The sequence below is a fragment of the Centropristis striata genome, chromosome 12 (assembly GCF_030273125.1).
Source record: "Centropristis striata isolate RG_2023a ecotype Rhode Island chromosome 12, C.striata_1.0, whole genome shotgun sequence".
Taxonomy (NCBI): domain Eukaryota; kingdom Metazoa; phylum Chordata; class Actinopteri; order Perciformes; family Serranidae; genus Centropristis; species Centropristis striata.
The window spans coordinates 32,020,665-32,041,494 of record NC_081528.1 but is presented as its reverse complement, the minus strand read 5'-3'; the positions used below and the strand labels follow the sequence as shown (position 1 = coordinate 32,041,494).

Below are 20,830 nucleotides of genomic sequence, written 5' to 3'. Positions count from 1 at the left end.
AGTGTTTTCTAGCTGCTGTCATTCAGATGATTTCCACAATGTGAAAGACAAGATTTCAGAAGCACTCTCGCTCAATACTGGTCCAGTTTCAAAAATGGCTGTCCATTTGGTCACTTAGACATAAGACTTGGTGAAAATAGGATCCTGCAAGATACCAAAGTTGACATTTAATGTTGCTTTTGTTTTCCGGATGTTGGAGATGGATATCAAAATGTTGCATCATTAAATAAATAAAAAAATTCTCACCTGGAATAACTACCACATTAAACTACATTACATACATAGTGAAGTTAATATATACATAAACGTCTTTTCTTTTACTCAATTAAGATTGTGATTGTGAGGATTCTTTCACTTCAAATCAGAGCAACAGAAAGATTTAATGCTGACAAACTATAAACGACTAGTATTTGTAAGAGAATAGTACCAAAAAACATGACAAACGGACAATAATTTATTCAAAATATATTGTTATTGATGTTATTTCTGAGTGACTGATATTCCACCACAGTCATGACACCATCAAGGACATGTCTGTCATATAAAAATAAAAGCCATGGGAAAGATAATTTCAACAGTGCAGTAAATGGGGTTTTTTCTTCAATGTTTTTTACATCAGTGTGTCTGGAGGGTCCTGGGTCATTTCTGGTGACAAGAAGCATTCAAAGTCTTGATTCGTTTTAGATTTTCACCACCTGAGCAGCCAGACAGGGGCTCGCTCTCTGCCCATCGTCTGACGGAGCGCTGCGCTGGATGAGCAGCCGGCCGTAGGTCCCGCCCACCTGACCTTTAGTCAGCCGTCCGGGATTGACACAAACACAGCCGACCACATCCTGAGGACAGGGGGACACGTAATATTTATAATCTTAATTATAATGTTAAATGTTTTGGCTTCAGTGAAATTGGAGAAATAAAAAGTTACACTGAAAGAAGGAAATCTTGTGTAATTTCTTCAGTATTTTAATGAGAATTGTTAATATGAAATTCTTTACAGAAGTCATTGTGTTGCTAAACCTTGTTTTTGACTTCATTGCTGAATTAAATTAACTTGAACTGAAAGCTGCCCTAATTTTTATATCGATAAAGCATTAAAATCTGTAAAATGATCAAAACGAAAATGCCCATCTATATGCTTTGGATCAAGTTAAATATTTCAATTAAAACCCCTTAGACAAATTAAATTACATTTCCATGGAAATAAAATATTACAAAATAATTTACAGAAGTCAAAATGTTGTTGTTTTGAACTGTTTCTTGGCCTTCCCGATAAAGCACTAAATGACCAGTTTGAGCCTGTAATCAATAACTAAACTAAATGTTAAACAAGAGTTCTGTACCTTCACAAAGTATCGCAGCTCGGAGGGAATGATGAGGACGTCGGGGGTCAGCGGCATCTGACCGAAGCTGTGGAACTTCTCATAATCCATGTTCACCTCCTCCACAGGCGGGTACAGCGGGTAATAACTGGACGTGAATCACAAGCATTAATGTTGGAGCCCTTTCAAAATACCGCAGAAAGTCTGCAGAAAGTTTTTAGACTCCTACCTCCTCTGGGTCAGCATGTGCTTCAGTATGCGTGAAAACCTGTCCGATCCAGTGCCGCTGCAACACAAACACAAGTTTTATTTCTACAAAATGATGTAAAATGATGCCATGCATTGAAATATATCATCATTACTATTCAACTTCTGCTTCTGGTGCTTGAAAAAAATTCAAAGACAGAATAAACTTTGACTGAGTCGTATGAATAATGTAACAGAATTCGAGGAAAAAAAAAAATCTTCCTCACCAGCTGATCTCCTCTGCACCCATGTGGAACAGGATGTCAGTGGATGTTAAGCCAAAGGTCACGCCGTCGATCAGCAGGGTGCAGGGGTCAGGGGTCAGGGTGACACGCTGCAAGTATGAAAAGAAGCACTATGTGAGACTGATATGTGGATTAATCTGTTGGATTAAGGTGTTGCTACTGGACCTACTTTAAGAAGAGTGACTCCCCAAATACAATAAACCAGAGGTCCCCAAACTACGGCCCGCGGGCCACTTCCGGCCCGCCAAAGCAATTGGAGTGGCCCACTTAACTATCCCAAACAATCCCTCTAAACATGGCCTGTTTTTTTTAAATTGCATTTATTATATATTTGTTTATAAAATATCCACATGTAATGAATAAGGTAGGCTTTCTAATTAAAATTGACCTTAGTTGTGAATTATTTACAGTAGTAGCTAATTTTCACCCCCTCACACACACAATGGTATATTCCGATCTACGTGATGCCAAGCTGTAAGCGTTAAGTTTTCGCGGGCAAGGCAAGCTAACGGAAGAGAGTCGGTCAACAAAATGTGGAAACGGAAAATAGATCTATTTTCACCTGTACCTGTAACAAAATCATTGTTAACTGGCATCAGCTTGTGTTTTAATTTTCTACAAAATAAAAGGAATATCTGTGGTACTTCAAATAAACGTGAATACTTTTTATTACTTTTTGGCAAACCAACAGGTGGTGCCAAGGCCAACAAATGATCGTTATATTTACACAATAACACTGGTGGTCACTTTGGCCCATATCATTTCCTGTTATAGACTGACCCCGGCCCCCCATCACAGAAAGAAAAGTTGATGTGGCCCCCACTGAAAAAAGTTTGGGGACCCTGCAATAAACATTTAGTTTACATGTACAGTCCTACAGTCTGGTCTCTGTGCACTGACCTGGGCCTGGTCCTTGCTGAGGTTGGGCAGCGTGAAGGGAGGCTGAGGGTAGATGAAGTGATGGTGGATGTCTCTCTGGGAGGGCACAAACACCAGCCGACAGCCAACACTGGGAACAAAAAAAGACATTTCACTGAGAGGAATCCCAAACAAATCTATCTGGATTTTACATTCAGTCAACAAAACACACATGAGAAGATATATGGAATACTTGAGACAGGAGTTTCTTTTACTGAAGTTGTTTGTGTTCTGATTTGCAGCAAAAAACCAAGGAAGGAAAAAGAAAACAATATGCTTGCAGGTGTTAAATCTCCTCCCCCCCGACAATTTGACATGGGTAAATGCCTCTCTACGCATGACGAAACAAAGGAATTGAAATGGGGATAATACACGGTCGCCCATAAAGTTTGAATAAAATATTTTTTACCTCTTTCCATGAAATGATTGTGACAATGTGATTTATTCTTGACAGAAAAACTGTATATCTTCTCAAAACTTTATTAATCAATCTCTTCCAAACATGTCACAACAAAAATGAAACCACAGTTAACAGAGGATTGTGCCTGAAAACAAAATTATTCCAACTTTATGGGCGACTGTGTAAATACGAAATGAAAAAAATTGTCAAGTGATAAATAAATAAATAAATAACTTGGCTACGTAATGAAAGTTAAATATATATATATATATATATATATATATGTATAAAAAGAAAGATAGCAATAGTGACATTAAAAATCCAAAAATTCATTAATGAAATTAAAAAGAGTACATTTACAACTTACACGTCTATGAAAAAATTCACACATTCACAACTGTCACTCAAGTGCCATTTTGCCTCTGATCTGGGCCTTTTTATTTACCATCTCAAAAAGTAAAAAGTGTAACAAACCTTTTGGTGCCGTCCACGATGCTTTCAACACATCTCAAGAAAATGGCCTCAAATGTCTCGGTCACCTGAGCTTTCTGTTTCAGAAACAGATGGAGATAAGTTGAACAAAAGAAATTGTCATGTATTGACTTTGGATGTTAAAATAAATCGTTTATGGTGATTCTGCGATAAAGACACAAACTGTCCACTCTTTACATACCTCAATTTGTTCGTGTTTGGAATCCACAAATGGACCGAGCTGCAAAAGAGAAAGAATTAAACAATTTATAAAGAACATGCAGTCATGAAATTAGTTTCTGTAAGCCACTAAACTGACAGAAGAAAAGATCTGAAATTTTCAAAAAAAAAAAGTACAAGAAATTGACAATACCAGCAGACAGACATCAGGACGATCCCGGACAATGACATTAATGAGGTCCAGCAGAGGGTCAAAGGTCAGGCTGTCAGAGGGAGTGTACGGTCCGCAGGCCACCAGCACATTCAGCGGCTCTGTAACCACATGAGGCGACAAGTGTTTATTCAATTTACAGGAAAGAGACAAAGAACTAAAAGTAACGTTGACACAAGCAGACAACAGTCACTCCTGATGAACATTTAACCATCTATGTACCTACTTCAAATACAATTACAGGCCATATGAAAGGAGCTGAATCAAAATAAAAATAGCTATTGAGAGGTGAGAGATTGTAGATTTTAACAGAGCAAGTATGTATTGTTTCATTCAAATTAATAGTTCTAAATTTTATTTATAGGGTCCAAGATGGCGCCGTACTAGTGGCAGCCTGTTACAGCAGATCTGTGTATTTCTGTAGTTTTTTGTGTTTTTACTACGTTTGTTGTCTGTTTTTTATCTTTATTTTTGCACTGTCATGCGCATTTCTGCAACGCACAACAGCGGGATGCTTTTTGGAACTTTTGGACACTTTAAGTGTCCTTGTTCTATGCTGTGTTTTTTTCTATTGTTGTTTTTATTAATGCTACCTGAGTATTTTATTCTATTGTACTTGAATACCAATCTATCTATCTATCTATCTATCTATCTATCTATCTATCTATCTATCTATCTATCTATCTTTACATGGTACTCAAAGACCCTTTACAGTTAAAACACAGTGAAAATGCAGTTACAAATAAAAACAAATGATTAAAATCAACAGCATTGGTCATACATTAAAAGCAGTTCTGAACAGGTGGGTTTTGACAAGTTTTTGAAAGTGGATGTGAGCAGTCTCTTATGAAAATATACATTTATTTATCAATAAAATTAAGTTGACTTATTTGGAACAAATGTGGGCTTTAAGGGTACATTTGGTAAAGCCATGCCAGACTTTGGACATATTTCCTGACATTAAAAGATAAAAACATTGTGGAATAATTCAATTCTCTAAACTTCAAATGAGAGATTGTTTCATTTAATGTATAATGTTCTTTACTAAATTGTAGAAGTATATATTACAAATATTTGCAAACATAGCCTCTACCAGTGCTAGAAGAGACAACTGTGTCATGGCAGGAGTATTGTTCAAGGCCGGAGGATGCAAATTATCGAATGTGAAGTTGTTTGGCTTTGCACTTCTGCAAAAACTTCAGCTGCATCTGCCTCAGCAGGCACTGCTCTAGTTTACAAAACATTAACATCACTTACCTTCATCCATCTCCATTTTCACTTCAGAAGTGTAGAAAGGAAGAGGGACTCCCTGAAAAAAAGACAGAAAAACAAAAGGAGATGTATGAGATGCTCTGAACCACTAGATTTGGATTTTGAAACAATATTTCAAGTAAATGCTGCTTTTTATTGGCATTATTTTTTTATCTCTTTATGAGGCAGAACTTGCTACTTGTAGCTGACCTCATAGAGTTTGGACACCATCAGTTTTCTTCCTGTTGTGTTCATTCCCTCCATCACCACAACCTGAGGAAAGAGAGCAGAGTTTCATCTACTGCAGACATATTGGTATTTCATCAGAAATTTTATTGAGTAGGATAAACCCCTTGAGAGGAATCCTCTTGTTTTCGAGGGGGTCCTAAAGTACATTACAAAACAAAACACTCAACAATTTACAGACATACAACAACAAAGACAACAGGTATCAACACAAACATAACAAACAAAAAATGAACACAAGAATGAACACAAGAATAATCACAACCTCTCAATGGCCACAAGTTGGCCATAACATTAGCCTAGTAAAACTGAAAGAAGTAACATAATATTATTGTAAATTGAAATTGCATTTTTAAAATAAATAAAAAAATGAAAAAATATGACATAATATTATCTGAAACATGTGCAGTTTAACTCAAAATAAGAAGACAGGGCATATTTAAAACTATGAAAAGACGTCAATGATCGTATGTTTAAAGGAAGATTATTCCAGTCCGATGGCGCTTTGAACTTAAATGCTTTTTTACCAATTGTTTTGTTCACTGTAGGAATGAAAAAGAAGTACTGAGATGAGTGTCGTAATTGATATGTTGAGGAATATGGAATCAAAAATAGTTGTAAATAGACAGGATAATTGCAATGCATACATTGCAGTATTTATTCCTAAGTGGGTTATTTGTTGTCAGAGTTCTCGGTCAGACACTGAGTGAGTCTCCCGCCCAGGTCCTTGGCATGCTCTGTTACTCTTGGTGGCCGTGTAACCTGCTGCACACACACCTCAGTGCACAGGAAAAGGAGAGACCACCGCTCATCTACACTGCAATAACAATAAACACTAGTCTACTGACTTACAGCGGCAGAATATAGAAAGAAGTTTTCTTCTGCTCACCTGACCAGGAAACAGCGAGTACTCTTTCAGCTCCGACAGGTCCACAGGGACTTGCTGACCACCTTGCTCCGGTCCCGCCTCCAACAGAACCGAGTGTGCATTCAGTTTGCCATTACTGTCGCAGCAAACCTGACCCAACACTGTTATACTGTCCTGTAGGAGAGATAAGAAAACACACAAGCCAGAAGTTAGATTCAATTATATAGACACCAATCACTTTTCTTATTGAATAAGTGGGTAACGCTTTATATTAAGGTCCTTGTAATAACCATTAATTAACAAGTAATAAGGCATTGTTCTCGCTTTAGATCCCTTTAGCTGCAAAATGCATAGTTAACTGTTAACAAGTGCATAGTTAACTTATAATAGATGAGCAATAAAGTATATTTTAATATCAATAAGCAAACAAAAGATTAATAAAGGCATGGCAAAGACATAATGGGTGGGTTATGGGTGTTTGTAATGCTATTATGAAGAATTATAAGATACTCATGAGGCTTTTATTAATGTTCTTATTATACATTTCTTATAGCCTGCTATTAGCTGTATTATAATGCCATTATTAACACTTATATAGGCTTATAAACACACAGTAATGTTAATAAGCATCTTGTAAGGACTTACAAGGGCCTTATTACTTGTTAATTAATGGTTATTACAAGGACCTTAATATAAAGCGTTACCAATAAGTGTAGATACAGTATTTACTTTAATCTGATTTGTACCCCATTACATACAATATGAAAATACTGGAATAAACAACACTAGAAAAACACATGAGTGAAATATGAATACTTTGTCTTCCTCCAATTGGAAATTTTAGTTCTATGTTTTAATTTTTTTTGGTCATTGATTTTTTTGCTTTGGCATGCTACTGGGATTCCAACTGTTGTGCAACCTCCTTTCAAATAGGATTTAATACATAAAAAAAATGTTAACAGTTAAACATTAACACACACACATATACATATATATATATACTTCCAAACTTTATTTAACAGCTGTAAAATGTGAAAAATGTACAAAGTTTAAAACTAACTAACTTTCACATTTTTCAATAAGTAAACTTGTAGGCTGGTTTATTTAAGGTTTAAAAAGTTTGGTATTTAGGAATAATACAAATCAATTACAAAAATAAAACATCAACATAGGTTAACCCTTTAACGGGCGAAGAACTATATTTGGTAACTTCAGGTAATATTTCGAGAAAAAAGTTGCAAATTTACTAGATTAAAGTGGCAAATATACAAGAAAAAAAGTTGCAGATTTAAGAGATTTAAAGTGGCAAATCTGCACGAAAAAAGTCGCAGATTTACGAGAAAAAACGGGGAAAAAAGCTGCTATTTTCTCCCAGATTCACCACTTTAAATCTCATAAATCTGCAAATTTTTTTCTCTTAGATTTGCCACTTTAAACTCAAAATATTACTCCCCTCCACCGGGTCTGTATGTTCTTTTTACACATTCTGGCTGTATGAAACATCCTCCAATGTTCCCTAGGGATGAAATTTGGAATTTGCAAGTATTTCAATGAGTGTCCTATTAAGGGTTAAACACTTTCATGTTTTTCCCCCACAGCAGTAACCTTTCTGTACCTGAGCAGGCAGAGAGACGGGGGAAAACTCTTCGATGTTGAAGTGAGACCTGAGGCCGTCACCCAGCTCCTCGATCTTCTCCGTCAACACTGCAGAAAAAACAGAAGCAAAGATCTTCATCTTTAACAATGTGTAATCACATGAACTGATTCTATTGATCAGAGTAGGGCGTACACTGTTAAATGTATCATTTAAGCAGAATGTTTGATGGCATTGCTATGTCACAAGACAGGTTGTACAAGATTAACAATAAAAGGACTCCACCAGTATTTATCAGAATTCATTCGCAGGCTCTTTACGATTTTGTCTCTCACCATTTCGAATATCGCGCAGCCTCTGGAACATGTACTTGTAGCTGCAGCGGAGGGAGTCTTCAGGCGCCTCCAGCAGCTCCAGCTGGACGCTGTCGCTCAGAGCCTTCCTGCCTGCCCAGCGGGTGCCCTGCACAGCACCGAATGTTACCACCACCTCTCCTTTTGCTCCTCGCTGACTGTACTTCTGTGATGGTGTTGCACTTCCAAAGAAAGGAGGGAAGAATTTGGTTAAAGTGCAACAAAAAAAGTGATTTAGTGTAGTGTTTTAATCTTTTTTCTGTTGGCTCCAAAAACGAGAAATGCCTTCACTTCATAGAAAAACATAAAATTGCACATGAAAACATATTCTTAAAAAAAGGAGATCTGTTTGAATTGAAGACTTTTCCTGCATGTTTTTGTTTTTTTAACACTATTATATTTGGCACACTTAGAAATACAATAAATAAAGTTTACTATTACTTACAGAATTAATAAAATTTGCACCAGAAGCAAAGTGTCATATAGTTCCAATACATTTGAGAGAAGGTAGGCATCTCTACAGCTGATATCTCCAACACTTGACAACTCACACCAAAAATAACTAGATAAATAGCACTACACGTAAGAGGGAAAATATGCATTTTTGATTGGGAGGTGAACTGCCCCTTTAAGTTGTTTGTTAACAGTGAAGAAATGCTAAAACCAGGAAGCACCATGTGTTTATGTGGATTCAGCAGCTCACTGACTGTTGGTTCTGTGTTGTTGCTGAGTACCTGGGAGAAAAGCTGGCAGGAGACAGCAGCAGACCGGGACTGGACAGCAGAGCTGCAGTTCTTTTTGAATGAGGGTGTTCAGGAGTGGTCAGTGCTCGCTTCTGAGAACCCTACACATGCACACACAGACAGGGTCGAGCACACAAGTGAGTCACAACTACTTATTCAGGTCTAAAAGTGTAAAGATCAGCAGGAAAACTGTCTTACCTTAGCAGGAGTAGAGTAAGAATCCAGCAGATTCTCCTCCTCTTCCTCAGCTTTGATTCTGAACAAATAATGTCAAGAACTGCAACACAATGGCACGACCATACACTCATGACAGAAAGCTGATTCATTTTAAAAGATTAAAAGTGTTTTTTTTTCTTCTTAGTTCACTGTGAAGGATACAAGTCCTGTAGTGAGTTGATGTCTCTGGTTCTGTTGTAAGTTTCTTCTTTCCTGAAGCTTTGTTTGGATTTATGCTTCTTGTTCAACACCTGTGAGGAAAATTAACTTGAATACTGAATACAAAATCAGTGCCAATGCTTAGCAATAATTTCAGTAACACAAGCCATATAATGGAAAAAAGAAAATTCTATTTAATTACCTCATGCTCAAATTGCTCCAGGGTGCCCATGGTGAGTTTTAATCCATTCTTGGTGGTGCTGTAGGCCACCCACTCCAGCACCATCTCATCCGCCTGTATCCTGTTACAGATACACTGCTCCACCACTGAGGCAGAGGAGGTAGGATGAAGAGGAAATCCATAAATGTGACATTTAATCTTTTAAATAATGCTGTCAATTAGCAGGAGGATAATAACTGCAGACATAACTATTATTATTATTATCACTCTGCACTGGGTTTTACATTTAAATAAACACATGAATGATGACTACAGATATTTGTACACCACTGAGACATGATGCACATCGAAGGTTGGCAATCAACACATATTTGACAGTACATTTGTACTGTAGCAGATTTGGGCACCTGTCAGTCACTGTCAAGGTTGATGTTAGGCATTAATATAAATAACTTACCAAGACAACATAACCTAAAGTCAATTCAAGCATTTTTAAAGCATCTTTAAGCTTCTTCAGCACCTTACAGTTCATTATTTCTAATATTTATCACATTAAATTAAATGTTTTGTGCCATAGACAACCAAATATGTTTTAACAGCATTTTGCAGAGAGTGACAAATTAAATATTACAACAAAGTTTGATCTTTCAAAATGTGCCCCGTGTGCAAGTAGTCCTCTCATACCATTTAACTTATATTACAAGCCGTTTCAATCACTTTATTCAAAGTAACATGCACAACATTAAACTCAAGTGCTATCGAGGAACGAGCACAACTAGCAAGAAAACTCAAACACAGTTACCAAACAGACACAATCCATACAGTATAATCGATATATAATTGCAGCAGCACTATCGCCTAACGTTATAGCATATTTGGGTGGATGTTGGGGTAAAATGAATGCCATTTTATTAACTGTAGCCGACATACTTCCCAAGAAATAGCTACTTACTCTTGTCAAGGACGGAGTCATCTTCGCAGGGTATGTCAAACATTCCCAGCTCTGATTTCAGGCTTTCTCCGGTCACTAGTGCCATTGTTTTTTTCTGTAAAGTTGCTAGATTTTGTAGTTATTGAGAGGATAAAGAGTCCAATGATACGTTAACTATGGTTAGCTTCGCTCTCACTTCATAGCAACACCGACGAGCTATTTCTCTCAATAATGCGATTTATAAACACTACCTACAGCAATTATCTTCACGTTAGATAGCAGACAGCATCAGATAAACAGCTAACAACTCGCTAATTTCATTTTACCGCGAAAAAGTGCTGCCTGCGTTGGCGGCCGGAACTTACGTCACATCATAACAATGTTAAGCGGAAGTCAGCAGCGCAACGACGAAAAAAGCCTCTAATGTCACCTAGTGGTCACCACAAGAGTTTTTAATATATATATATATATATATATATATATATATATATATATATATATATATATATATATATATATATGTTTTTTTTCAGGCCTCAGGGTTTAAAATAATATATATATATATATATATATATATATATATATATATATATATATATATATATTATTTTAAACCCTGAGGCCTGAAAAAAAAAACATTTCTGAATCATTAATCTAATTTTCGTTGCTAAACTTGTTTAACACCTTACTGAACTGCAGTACTATATAATGCAACCTTACGAAGCCAATAAGCTTATACAGTAAAGTACATTAGATTGTAAAGATGTTTATAAAAACACAAAAAAACATCAACAAAAATAAAATAAATTCAGTTTAGTGTAAATCTCTTTAGGAACTTTTTATTTTTTTAGAACTGTGTTTGAAAAAGGACATTGTGTGTAACGAACTACGACAAGAACAATGCATTTTATAAAATAGAAGTATAAAAAAATATTTTAAAAAAGCTATTTCTATCACCACCAGACTTGTAAAGACAAACATGTACTTACTTCTACTCTTCTTTAAAAATAAATAAAATAAAACTGATTCAACCAGAACAACACGTTTTCATGTCAAACACAGGCTTGCTCAGATTTCTCTTCTGGTCAGCTCATCACTCTCAGGATGTTCTTCCATCTGTAAAAAGTAATGACGTGGTGTTAAGATTGTGGAATAAATTCACATGTCTTAAAGCACTCCAGCACTGCTATAGTAACTGGTCGTTACCAGAGAACAACAAACATCCCACTCACCTGAGCTGAGTGGCAGCTGCCCCTGGGAGTGTATTTCCATGATGTCACCCTCCTCAGTGATTCACGGAGGGAGGCTGACAGATCATGAGTGTCACGCACCTGACAAACACACACATTATGGATGCTCTTCTGACTTCTGTCACACTAACAACATGTACACATGCACATCCTTGTAAGTGATAAATGTATTTATAGTGTAGCACATAACCTGCCAACATCTTTGTTAAAATGAGAGTTGTGGAGGTAAATTACTTTTATTTTAGAATCAACTATAAATATGGTATACACGTACATTTAAGAAAAAAATCCCACCTTCATGCTGTTCAGACAGGCGTTTCTGAAGTCCATGTTACTGCTGCTGCTCACAATACTGATGGACGAACTGAGAATCACCTCAGCAGCTGAACACAACTTCTCGTGGTCCTTAACACCCAAACATGTACTATTAGGGGCCAAACCACTTATGAATTTTCATTCATGTATTCATTTTTAATTCTCAAATTAATTGATTAATTATTTGATGAAAAAAACGTCATTAAATAATGAAAAATGCCCATCACATTCTCCCGGAGCATAAATGTTATATCTTCAAAGTCAAATGTTTTGCCCAACTAGCAACTCAAAACCAAGATATTCAATTTTCAATTATAAGAAACAGAGAAAAGCTGCACATTCTTACAGTAAAGCAGCTGTTGATTCACTTTACTGTCAATTAGTCACATAGTTTTTGAGCCACTGCACATATCAAATGGTCAAACTTAAAGTGATTAAAGACATATTTCCTTTCCACAGTTTATGCATATCTGGCAATAATACTATGTCATAATGAGTCTTTTGACTTCTGTTTCTTTCATTTTACAAATAACTTGAAAGCTATTTTTTGTGAATGGAGCAAATTAATATATTTATTTCCCTAAAAAATGTAATGGTGTTATTATTACACAAAATGGTGAAAAAATAGTCTGGAGTCCTGGCAAATGACCACCTTTGGGCCCAGGGACTCTACTACACTGAAAATCTATCAACATCACGGTACGTGCATGTCACACTTGCCATTTTTCTGTTATTTTGGGCTTTCAGTGCGTTCTTGAGCTCAGTCTGCAGTGCTGTTGTGACGGCCTGTCTGTTGTTGTTCAGAATATCCTCCAGGTGGCGCTCAATCAGTGCCTCTGTGGCTGTGGGAGGATCACAGAAACAGAAAAAAAAGGCAGCGCTTTGTGATTATACATGCAGCTGTCTCTCACAAGGAGGATAAAAAGAAGCTGAGTCACAGGGTCACATGCTGTCATATCACTGAGGTACAAACAGTGAAACTGGAGCTGCGATGCTGGAGGGTTTCAGCAGACGGCATTAGAAATAAAGGAATGATTTACCTTCAGGTCTTTCAGCAAGTACAGACCAGATTTAATGCGCATCTCTTGTACCCAAACTATGTGATGCCATCTGTGACTTCTATTTTTCAGCCTCCTTGTACATCTTACCCATCATGTCAGGGAGCTGGTAGGTGAAGGGGTCACTGTGCTGCAGGAAGAGGAACAGCAGGAGACTCTGCTGCATTAGTGGAAGACCTGATTTCAGCTCACAGTGCTGTTGGTCCACCGTGTACACAGTGGCACCGCTGTGCACAAGATCTGCAGAGGATGTTAAAACATGTTTTTGCAAAGTAAAAGATGAGATGGAAATGGAAGGAAAGGAAAACATGATTATTAGTGATAATATTCAAGTTAAACAGAAAACACTGCAAGTCCTTACTGGCTGAAGGCACCCTGGTGCAACAGTGGTTTTAACAATCGCGGCATGAAAATAACATTGTGGTAATGGAAGACGCACCTCTGGGTTGGGCAAGTAATTGTTACAGTGTTTGGTTTTACAGCCCTAGTTTTAAGACTTGAGTTCAGATGAGTTCAATGTGTTAACAGATGTTTACAAAATCTTTTCTTGGGTGAAAAGGAAAAAACAATCTTGAGGTATTTCGAAATGTTAATGACACAAAAAATGTAGGCCAGAGTAGACCACACTTCATGAATGTGATGTTTTTCACGGAGGATTTTCTCTCTAGCTGCCAAATACAAGAGCAGAGTAGTATAGGGTCTTTTTTTTGTTTCTAATCTGAGTTGTGAATGAATAAGTGACTTGTGATTTAAGATGTGGTTTTGCTTGTGGTTGTGATTCATCGTGTAAGGACAAGAAACCGTTATTAAGCAAGGGCAGTTTCTGAGAAATCAGCCAATTCTGCAGTAGCAAAGAGATTTTTTAGATATGATTAAGCTTAGTTCCTGACAAAGTATCCTTTTACACTAAACAAGATGAACTCAATTTAGCATTCCCGTACATTTTGTTTCATTTTCAGTCGCACTGTGATTAAGATCCACGAGTGGCCTGAGAATAATGCCAGATTTTAATGTATCTTTAATAAACTTAACTGCCTGCTTGAAAGAAAATTTTAAGTAATTCAGGACTAATCTAAGGTTTATAGATGTTTATAGGTATATAAATGTAACATTTAAGAAGGCAGAAGTATGCTCAGAAACCAACTGTTGTCTGGACACACAAGGATTAGATTAGAAGTGAAGAAAAATGAATCCCAGTCCCATTCAGATCATTTCCATGGAATACTGTATTTCCAGTTACAAATAAAATGCTCCTAAGAATTATGTTTTATGTCTCCATGTTATGTTGCCTTGTTTGTCTTCTTTTTTAAACATATCAAACCATTATTGTTGGTCACACCTGTAAATGCTGGTCACACCTGTAAACACTTAAAAACATTTTTTTCAGATTATGTATGATTAGATGTTGGCAGCTAAAACTACTTAGAGTCAGGGAAACATCAAGGTCACAAGTTAAATATGACAAATGAAAATACTGATTTCTAGCATAAACCAGGATAGAAACTTTAGCGTGCTGTGTCAAACATAAACATAAACACATCTTAACTTCCTCCACCCCAAATCTTTGCTCGGAGAATGTTTTTAAGTGAATGCACCACTTCTCTTGCATCAGAATTAACTGTTCACAATGAACGTAAACTGATGGTGCAGATTGGTTACATGTGGACGTAATTCACAGGAGACTTATAAAATGCAGTGACTGTTATTTCACTGCCGGAGCCCGGATTTGCATCGTTGGAGCCCTGTCTCTTTAAGTGCTATCACTTTAAGTGCTGTTTTTTTGTTACTGTGGTCTGTGTGCGTTCTTTTTTTTTACTTCCATTGTTCGGTTTGGTTCCATATGATTCGAATCATGGCCGTTTTGTGATCCATTAAAGTTTTTATGAGCAGCTTCGGGCCTGTGTTGTGTGCTCATTCTCTAACCAACTAACACAGGTGGTTGAAATTAGTCATCTTCAATAGATGTTTTAGAAAGTCAGTTTTTAAGGATTAACTGTTCCGGGCTTTTGTTTTCACTCTGTCTCACTCTCTAGAGGATGAGCTAAATGTATCCTGGCCATCAGTATGTGTTGTTCCCGTCAGCGGTTTTTGTTTACCTTTGAAGGAGGAGCAGTGAAGACTATGCAGGCCCAATTCCTGACAGTCCAGATGAGAAGGAAGGTTCTGGAAGAAGGTGGAGGGGCCTATGATGGGAACATTACTCGGGCCACATATCAACACCTGGACCATGTGAAGTCAAGGAAGACTAATCCTAATCAGATGCCCAAACCGCCTCAATTGAGTCGACACAAAGGAGCAGCGAGTTCCTCCCAGATGTCTGATTTGACTGTTTTGGTCATTACCCAAAGCTTATGACCTTCAGGGTCAGAACGTAGATCGCCCGGGGGGTCAGGACCGCATCTGACCATTTCTGTAACATCCGACAATTACACCCACTTCATGCTATAATTTGCCAGCTGTGCGGAAGTAAGAAAGTCAGCTGAAATTGAACTCTAGCTCTTTAAAAAAAACATGTGTTCTACAAACATTTCTCTTGTTTAACCAAGTGCAAAACTATGAATGCCTTCCAGGAGAGAAAAGTGACCTGTCTCGATGACGACGCTTTAAGTATATTCGATTTAAAACATGGTCAAGCAACACATATTACAAACTAGTTCTGTTTAACACAAGGGAGGGTCTTTCATGGCCTCAAATGCAATTTTTTTAAATATTCTCATTTTTATTATGTATTTAGTTGCTTAATTTTTGTTTATGAGTAGTGATTTTGATAAGAACGTACCGTAGATTTAAATGTAATTTAAAACATTTAGAGGGTAGCTTACACTTGCTTGATTTTGTCCCGGCTCATAACATCACGTGAAACAAGACTCCAAGACACTTAAACTCACTCTATCACTTATCACCCGTGACTCTCTCAATCCCAAGGGAGCAGTCTGACATTTACTGCTGGAAAATGGTGGCCTAAGACTTGCAGATTTTGACCCTCATCCCTGCTTTCACACTACAAACTGTTCCAGTGCACACTGGAAGTCATGGTCTGAGGGAGCCAGCTGATGCACGTCATCTGCAAAAATCAGAGACGCAACCCTGAGGCCACCACAACACACACGCTCTACAGCTCGGCCGCGCCTGGTGATTCTGTCCGTGAAAATCACAAACAGACTTCAGCAAAGGATATTTGTATGTGAGTGAGTTGTGTTGCCAGATTGGGATACTGCAGCAGACAGGGGCTCAGGAGTGTGAATGGCTGGATGCTCAGCTCCCCGAACAGACCCTGGTCCATGGCTCCAGCTGGGATACTGAGTGGCAGCCGGCCTCCACGGACCGGGTGTCCTCCCTGACACCAGCATCCTCTCTTCACACACTCCGGAGGTCTTTATACCGGAAAAGGAAAGAAAAGCTCTTTTTAAATGGAATAGTAAAAAAAATCTATAAACATCTTAATAGTTGTTTTATATGTTTTAACACATCCAGAACTATTGGGTTCAATTATTTTTCAAGGGAAAAAAGGCAACATTCATCTACACAAACAAATGCACATTAAAATATATTATTATTATTATATATTTATGTATTAAAAACAGCTTTACTGACTGTTTACTAGATGTGACATCCAAGATTAGTGACGGTTGGTTTGCCCGTGCAATTCTGCTCTTGATCTTCACTCTGCAAGGATATGAACATAATGTTGACAGTTGACACTCTAGTTAACAGTTGTGTTAACTAGAGTATTGAGCCTTTGAGTTTGTTACTATGTTGTAACTTTTATTGTTAAAAACAAAACAACTTGACTTACTTACCACTGACTAAAACCATTTTGCATGTTTTGCTAACTTTATATAACACAAACTTTATGAAATAAAATAGAAATTATGCAAAGTTTTGCCTGTTTAGTTGGCAGTCATACCTAAAGTCTCGCTGGAAGGTCTGCTGTCCGAATTTGACTTTGAAGTGGATTTTGATCTGTGAAAAAAAAGGGCAGTCAAAGTTTTGCTACTGATGGTAAAACCATGCTGTGGATACATGTCAGAGGGAAACTGATCCTACCGCTGCATTCGCCAAACTGAATGACTGTAGGAACGCTTCTATACGAGCACACCACTCTGGACACAAACTGTCTTTTATCTGTACAGTTCAAAAACATAAAAATAGACATGATATTCACTCACTGTGATCATCTATCATCAATCACATGTGAAACATATAATATTGGCGTATAGGAAAGTTTTGTCCAATAAAAGTGATCCCACCCAGATATCTTGTTAAATTATCCATCAGACAAAGAGGTTACTAAAATCTATTAAAAGACAATTATAAGATAAGATAAGATAAGATAAGATATTCCTTTATTAGTCTCACATTGGGGAAAAGTGGATAATAATAATAGAAGAAACATCAATAAAATAACAAAAAAAGCAACACAAACCAGAATTAATATAAAAAGTATTAACAATTTAAACAAGAAGAAATATAAAATAATTAGGAACGGTATATACATACAATATAGGCAGACGATTGCACAGAGAAATATTGCAAGTTAAAGGAAAAATTCACCTGAATGAAATACTGCACAGTGTGAAATTACATTCCAAAGTATAGTGCAGTTAAAAGGCTCAAGGCTCAGGCTCCAATATTAGAAATTATAAGTAAAGGATCAATGCTGTTTGTACCTGAAAAGAAAGGAGTAATCTGAGGGAGCCATACAGGTCGGTGAAGGCACACAGCTCCTCAGGGTCAGGCTGAGGACACGGCCATGCACATGGAAACATGCTCTTTTTCAAATCTGTGAGGACTAATGGAGGTTAATATTAGGAGGTGATGTCGTGTACAAAAGCTGAAGATGCGTGTTTATGTTAGGTGTGTATGTACATACCAGGTTGGAGAGCTTTCATTCTCATTTCAGTGCACCAGGGACCAGCAGCTGCAACTGCACCACAAATGTAAACACTGTGAGAAGACGAGCTGTGTGTGATATATGTCAGAGAAATCATGACAGCTGCTGGCAACAGTCACTTTCCTTTTAATCCTCTTTACAAAGTGGGGCTAATTTTGGATCCCAAGTTTTCTTCTAATATTGAAGTTATTCCTATTGGAATCAAATCAAGGCTAAAATGTAACCCACAAGTTTTGTTGTTAATCACATAATCAAAATGTACAAACTCTTCTACACCCTATATCAAAGTTAGAACTAAAGCTAGCACTGGTAAATCACTGTTGGCACCTTTCAAGTTACACAAGGATATACTAGCTAGTTATGTTGCCTAAATCTATAACAAATCTTTGGAAATTAAATTCACTTCTTGATTGTAATTAATAAGGCTCCTAAAAGCAGAATCACAGCCAGGGATTTAGAAATACTGAGGTCAATGTATTACATTTTTTCTCCCATGAAATGATTGTGACAATTTGATTTATTCTTGACAGATAAAGTGTATATCTTCTCAAAACTTTAGTAATCAATCTCTTCCAAACATGCAATGAAAATGAAACCACAATTAGCAGATGAATGTTTCTGAAAACGAAATTATTCAAACTTAATGGGTGACTATGTGAATAAATTATTATCCTATACTTCTACTACTAATACTTCTAATGAAATGGGTTATAAACAGACAGACAGACAGATAGATAGATAGATAGATAGATAGATAGATAGATAGATAGATAGATGGATAGATAGATACAGTTGAAACCAGAAGTTTACATACACTACATAAAAAGACACATATGCTTTTTTTTCTCACTGTCTGACATGAAATCAGAAAAAGCAGTGTGTTTCAGGTGTGCCTTAAAATACATCCACAGGTGTGTCTCTCATTAACTCTAATGTTGTCAATGAACCTATCAGAAGCTTCCAAAGACATGACAGCATCATCTGGGCTTTCCCAAATTGTTTCAAGGCACAATAATGTTAGTGTATTTAAACTTCTGACTTTGAAGAAAGTAATAAAAAGTTGTCTAAAAAAATCCTTCTCTCATTATTCTGGCATTTAGCAAATAGAAATAATTTTGGTAATCCTAATGGACCTAAAACAGGAAAAGTGATTGTCTGATTTCATGTCAGACAGTGAGAAAAAAAGCATATGTGTCTTTTTATATAGTGTATGTAAACTTCTGGTTTCAACTGTAGATCTCTATCCAATAAAATGGGATCACCTACTTTAAGACTAGTTTATTCCACACCATGAAACAGATAATGACAACACATGGTGTTTAAACTTACCAGTGCAGTATAGACTTTCAACAGAAGCTACTGTTTCGGTCCACAGAAGAACCAAAAGACCTCTTGTAGTCTTTAAAACACGCTGTTGTCTTCCCAAGAGACTGACCAACCTTAACACCTGAAGCATTCATTAAAAACATGAACTCCGAGGCTAGCTGGAAGCTAAATCAAGAGCTAACTCTTTAGCATACTGTATGCTAGCTAGCCAGACACTTCAGTCTCCAATTTATAAATAATTACAAGCAGATATTAACAGTCATTTAAAAAAATAATTTTACACCTACAAACGTTATATATATTCTTTTATTTTTTATTTTTTAGACATTACCTGCTGTATTTCTCTGAGCATCTTTAGCCAACCAGTTATTTAAAGTGTGCGCGCGCTGAGTGTGCTTGGCGGACGCACGAGCTTTCCCGTTAATTAAATAATATCCATTTACAAACTCTTCTTCACCCTTTAGGCCAGGATGTTAGATGTGAAATCTGTATCGCTGGGAATACGTTTCCAGGGAGAAGAGGAATACAGATAGTTAATCTTTGGCCTAAATCTATAATAATAAATTTGTGGAAATTAACTTGTTCATTTAATTTAATTAATTAGGCTCCTGAAGGCAGAATTACAGCCAGTGATTTAGAAATACTGAGGCCACAAGCCCCGACGGCAAATGTTCAGTATTAAACATAAATAAAAAGATAAAAACAGACAGACGGTATATGTTATTGAATGTATTGTATATTAAAAATCAAAGTAGGACCAAGTCGTTGTTTTCCAAGTCACAAATAAGTCCTAAATCTTCCAATTCCAGTCCCAAGTTCTAAACTTTGTGTCAAACAAGCAATAAGTGACTTTTTATTCAATTTAATGCCATTTAAACAGAGTAGTAATTAAACACATTTCAGAAAAAAAGGAATGCTTTTTAAAATGTGTGCATGTTTGTTAAAAGAACTGCAACTGAACTTAATCATTAAAATAGTGACATTTCACTTTCATAGCATATTGTATGGCATGATGGAAGGTTTGATCAAGTATATTCAAGCAAGAAAACCTCCCAAATTCACAAATTATTGTCAACAAGTCTGTTTTTATTTTGTCACATCAAGACCAACATCATCATATTTGTGACTTGAGTTTGATTTGCATTCAAGTCTACAACTCTGTATTTATAAATATCGTGCTCTATGGCTTGTATAAAATGCTGAGCAGGCCCACTTGATTCAGATTTTCTGACTTTTATTCTTTCATGAATCATTTCTATCCTGATGAGAGCATTCCCTTAGGGCATGAGATATTATGGTCGAAAAAGACTTATTAGTATTAGAGCATGTTATTGTAGACCTAAGCTCCTCTGTAATAACACATTTCCCAAAGTTATTGCAGACATGATTTATTGATGTGAAGGTCAAAACTTTGCCTCAGACAACTTTTTGTTCCTGTCTAAAGTCTGTTTTTCCTAA

At 36.7% G+C, this 20,830-nt stretch overlaps 2 protein-coding genes across 2 annotated transcripts; both read right to left on the bottom strand.

The window, feature by feature from the left end:
* Positions 1–440: 440 nt before the first annotated feature.
* On the bottom strand, positions 441–10,934 carry pola2 (polymerase (DNA directed), alpha 2). The gene is made up of 18 exons (XM_059346246.1): positions 10,551–10,934; positions 9,620–9,744; positions 9,421–9,509; positions 9,241–9,298; positions 9,034–9,143; positions 8,282–8,481; positions 7,968–8,056; positions 6,374–6,526; positions 5,449–5,511; positions 5,245–5,296; positions 3,970–4,088; positions 3,799–3,837; positions 3,600–3,673; positions 2,708–2,816; positions 1,790–1,896; positions 1,546–1,602; positions 1,338–1,464; positions 441–833 (listed from the first exon to the last, which is right to left on the bottom strand). The coding sequence occupies exons 1-18, from the start codon at positions 10,633–10,635 to the stop codon at positions 681–683; spliced, it is 1,809 nt and encodes a 602-aa protein (XP_059202229.1). The 5' UTR covers positions 10,636–10,934; the 3' UTR covers positions 441–680.
* A 406-nt stretch (positions 10,935–11,340) lies between these two features.
* Positions 11,341–20,085, bottom strand: zgc:195212 (DUF4554 domain-containing protein). Its single transcript, XM_059345477.1, has 14 exons — positions 19,704–20,085; positions 19,376–19,493; positions 18,026–18,079; positions 17,823–17,944; positions 17,200–17,277; positions 17,060–17,115; positions 16,747–16,818; positions 16,331–16,526; positions 15,249–15,372; positions 13,243–13,392; positions 12,815–12,936; positions 12,074–12,184; positions 11,762–11,860; positions 11,341–11,645 (listed from the first exon to the last, which is right to left on the bottom strand). The coding sequence occupies exons 1-14, from the start codon at positions 19,722–19,724 to the stop codon at positions 11,598–11,600; spliced, it is 1,371 nt and encodes a 456-aa protein (XP_059201460.1). The 5' UTR covers positions 19,725–20,085; the 3' UTR covers positions 11,341–11,597.
* Between the last annotated feature and the right edge of the window lie 745 nt (positions 20,086–20,830).

What these genes read in the sequence shown, in the direction of transcription:
- pola2 (XM_059346246.1), bottom strand. Translation starts at nt 10,635, where the DNA reads ATGGCACTAGTGACCGGAGAAAGCCTGAAATCAGAGCTGGGAATGTTT. An exon ending in CTTACTCTACTCCTGCTAAG is followed by an intron (nt 9,144 to 9,240) that starts GTAAGACAGTTT and finishes GTGCATGTGTAG; the next exon opens with GGTTCTCAGAAGCGAGCACT. An exon ending in GCTGCGCGATATTCGAAATG is followed by an intron (nt 8,057 to 8,281) that starts GTGAGAGACAAA and finishes TTTTTTCTGCAG; the next exon opens with TGTTGACGGAGAAGATCGAG.
- zgc:195212 (XM_059345477.1), bottom strand. Translation starts at nt 19,724, where the DNA reads ATGCTCAGAGAAATACAGCAG. An exon ending in TGCTCAGAGAAATACAGCAG is followed by an intron (nt 19,494 to 19,703) that starts GTAATGTCTAAA and finishes TGAATGCTTCAG; the next exon opens with GTGTTAAGGTTGGTCAGTCT. An exon ending in GATGTCACATCTAGTAAACA is followed by an intron (nt 16,527 to 16,746) that starts GTCAGTAAAGCT and finishes TCCGGTATAAAG; the next exon opens with ACCTCCGGAGTGTGTGAAGA.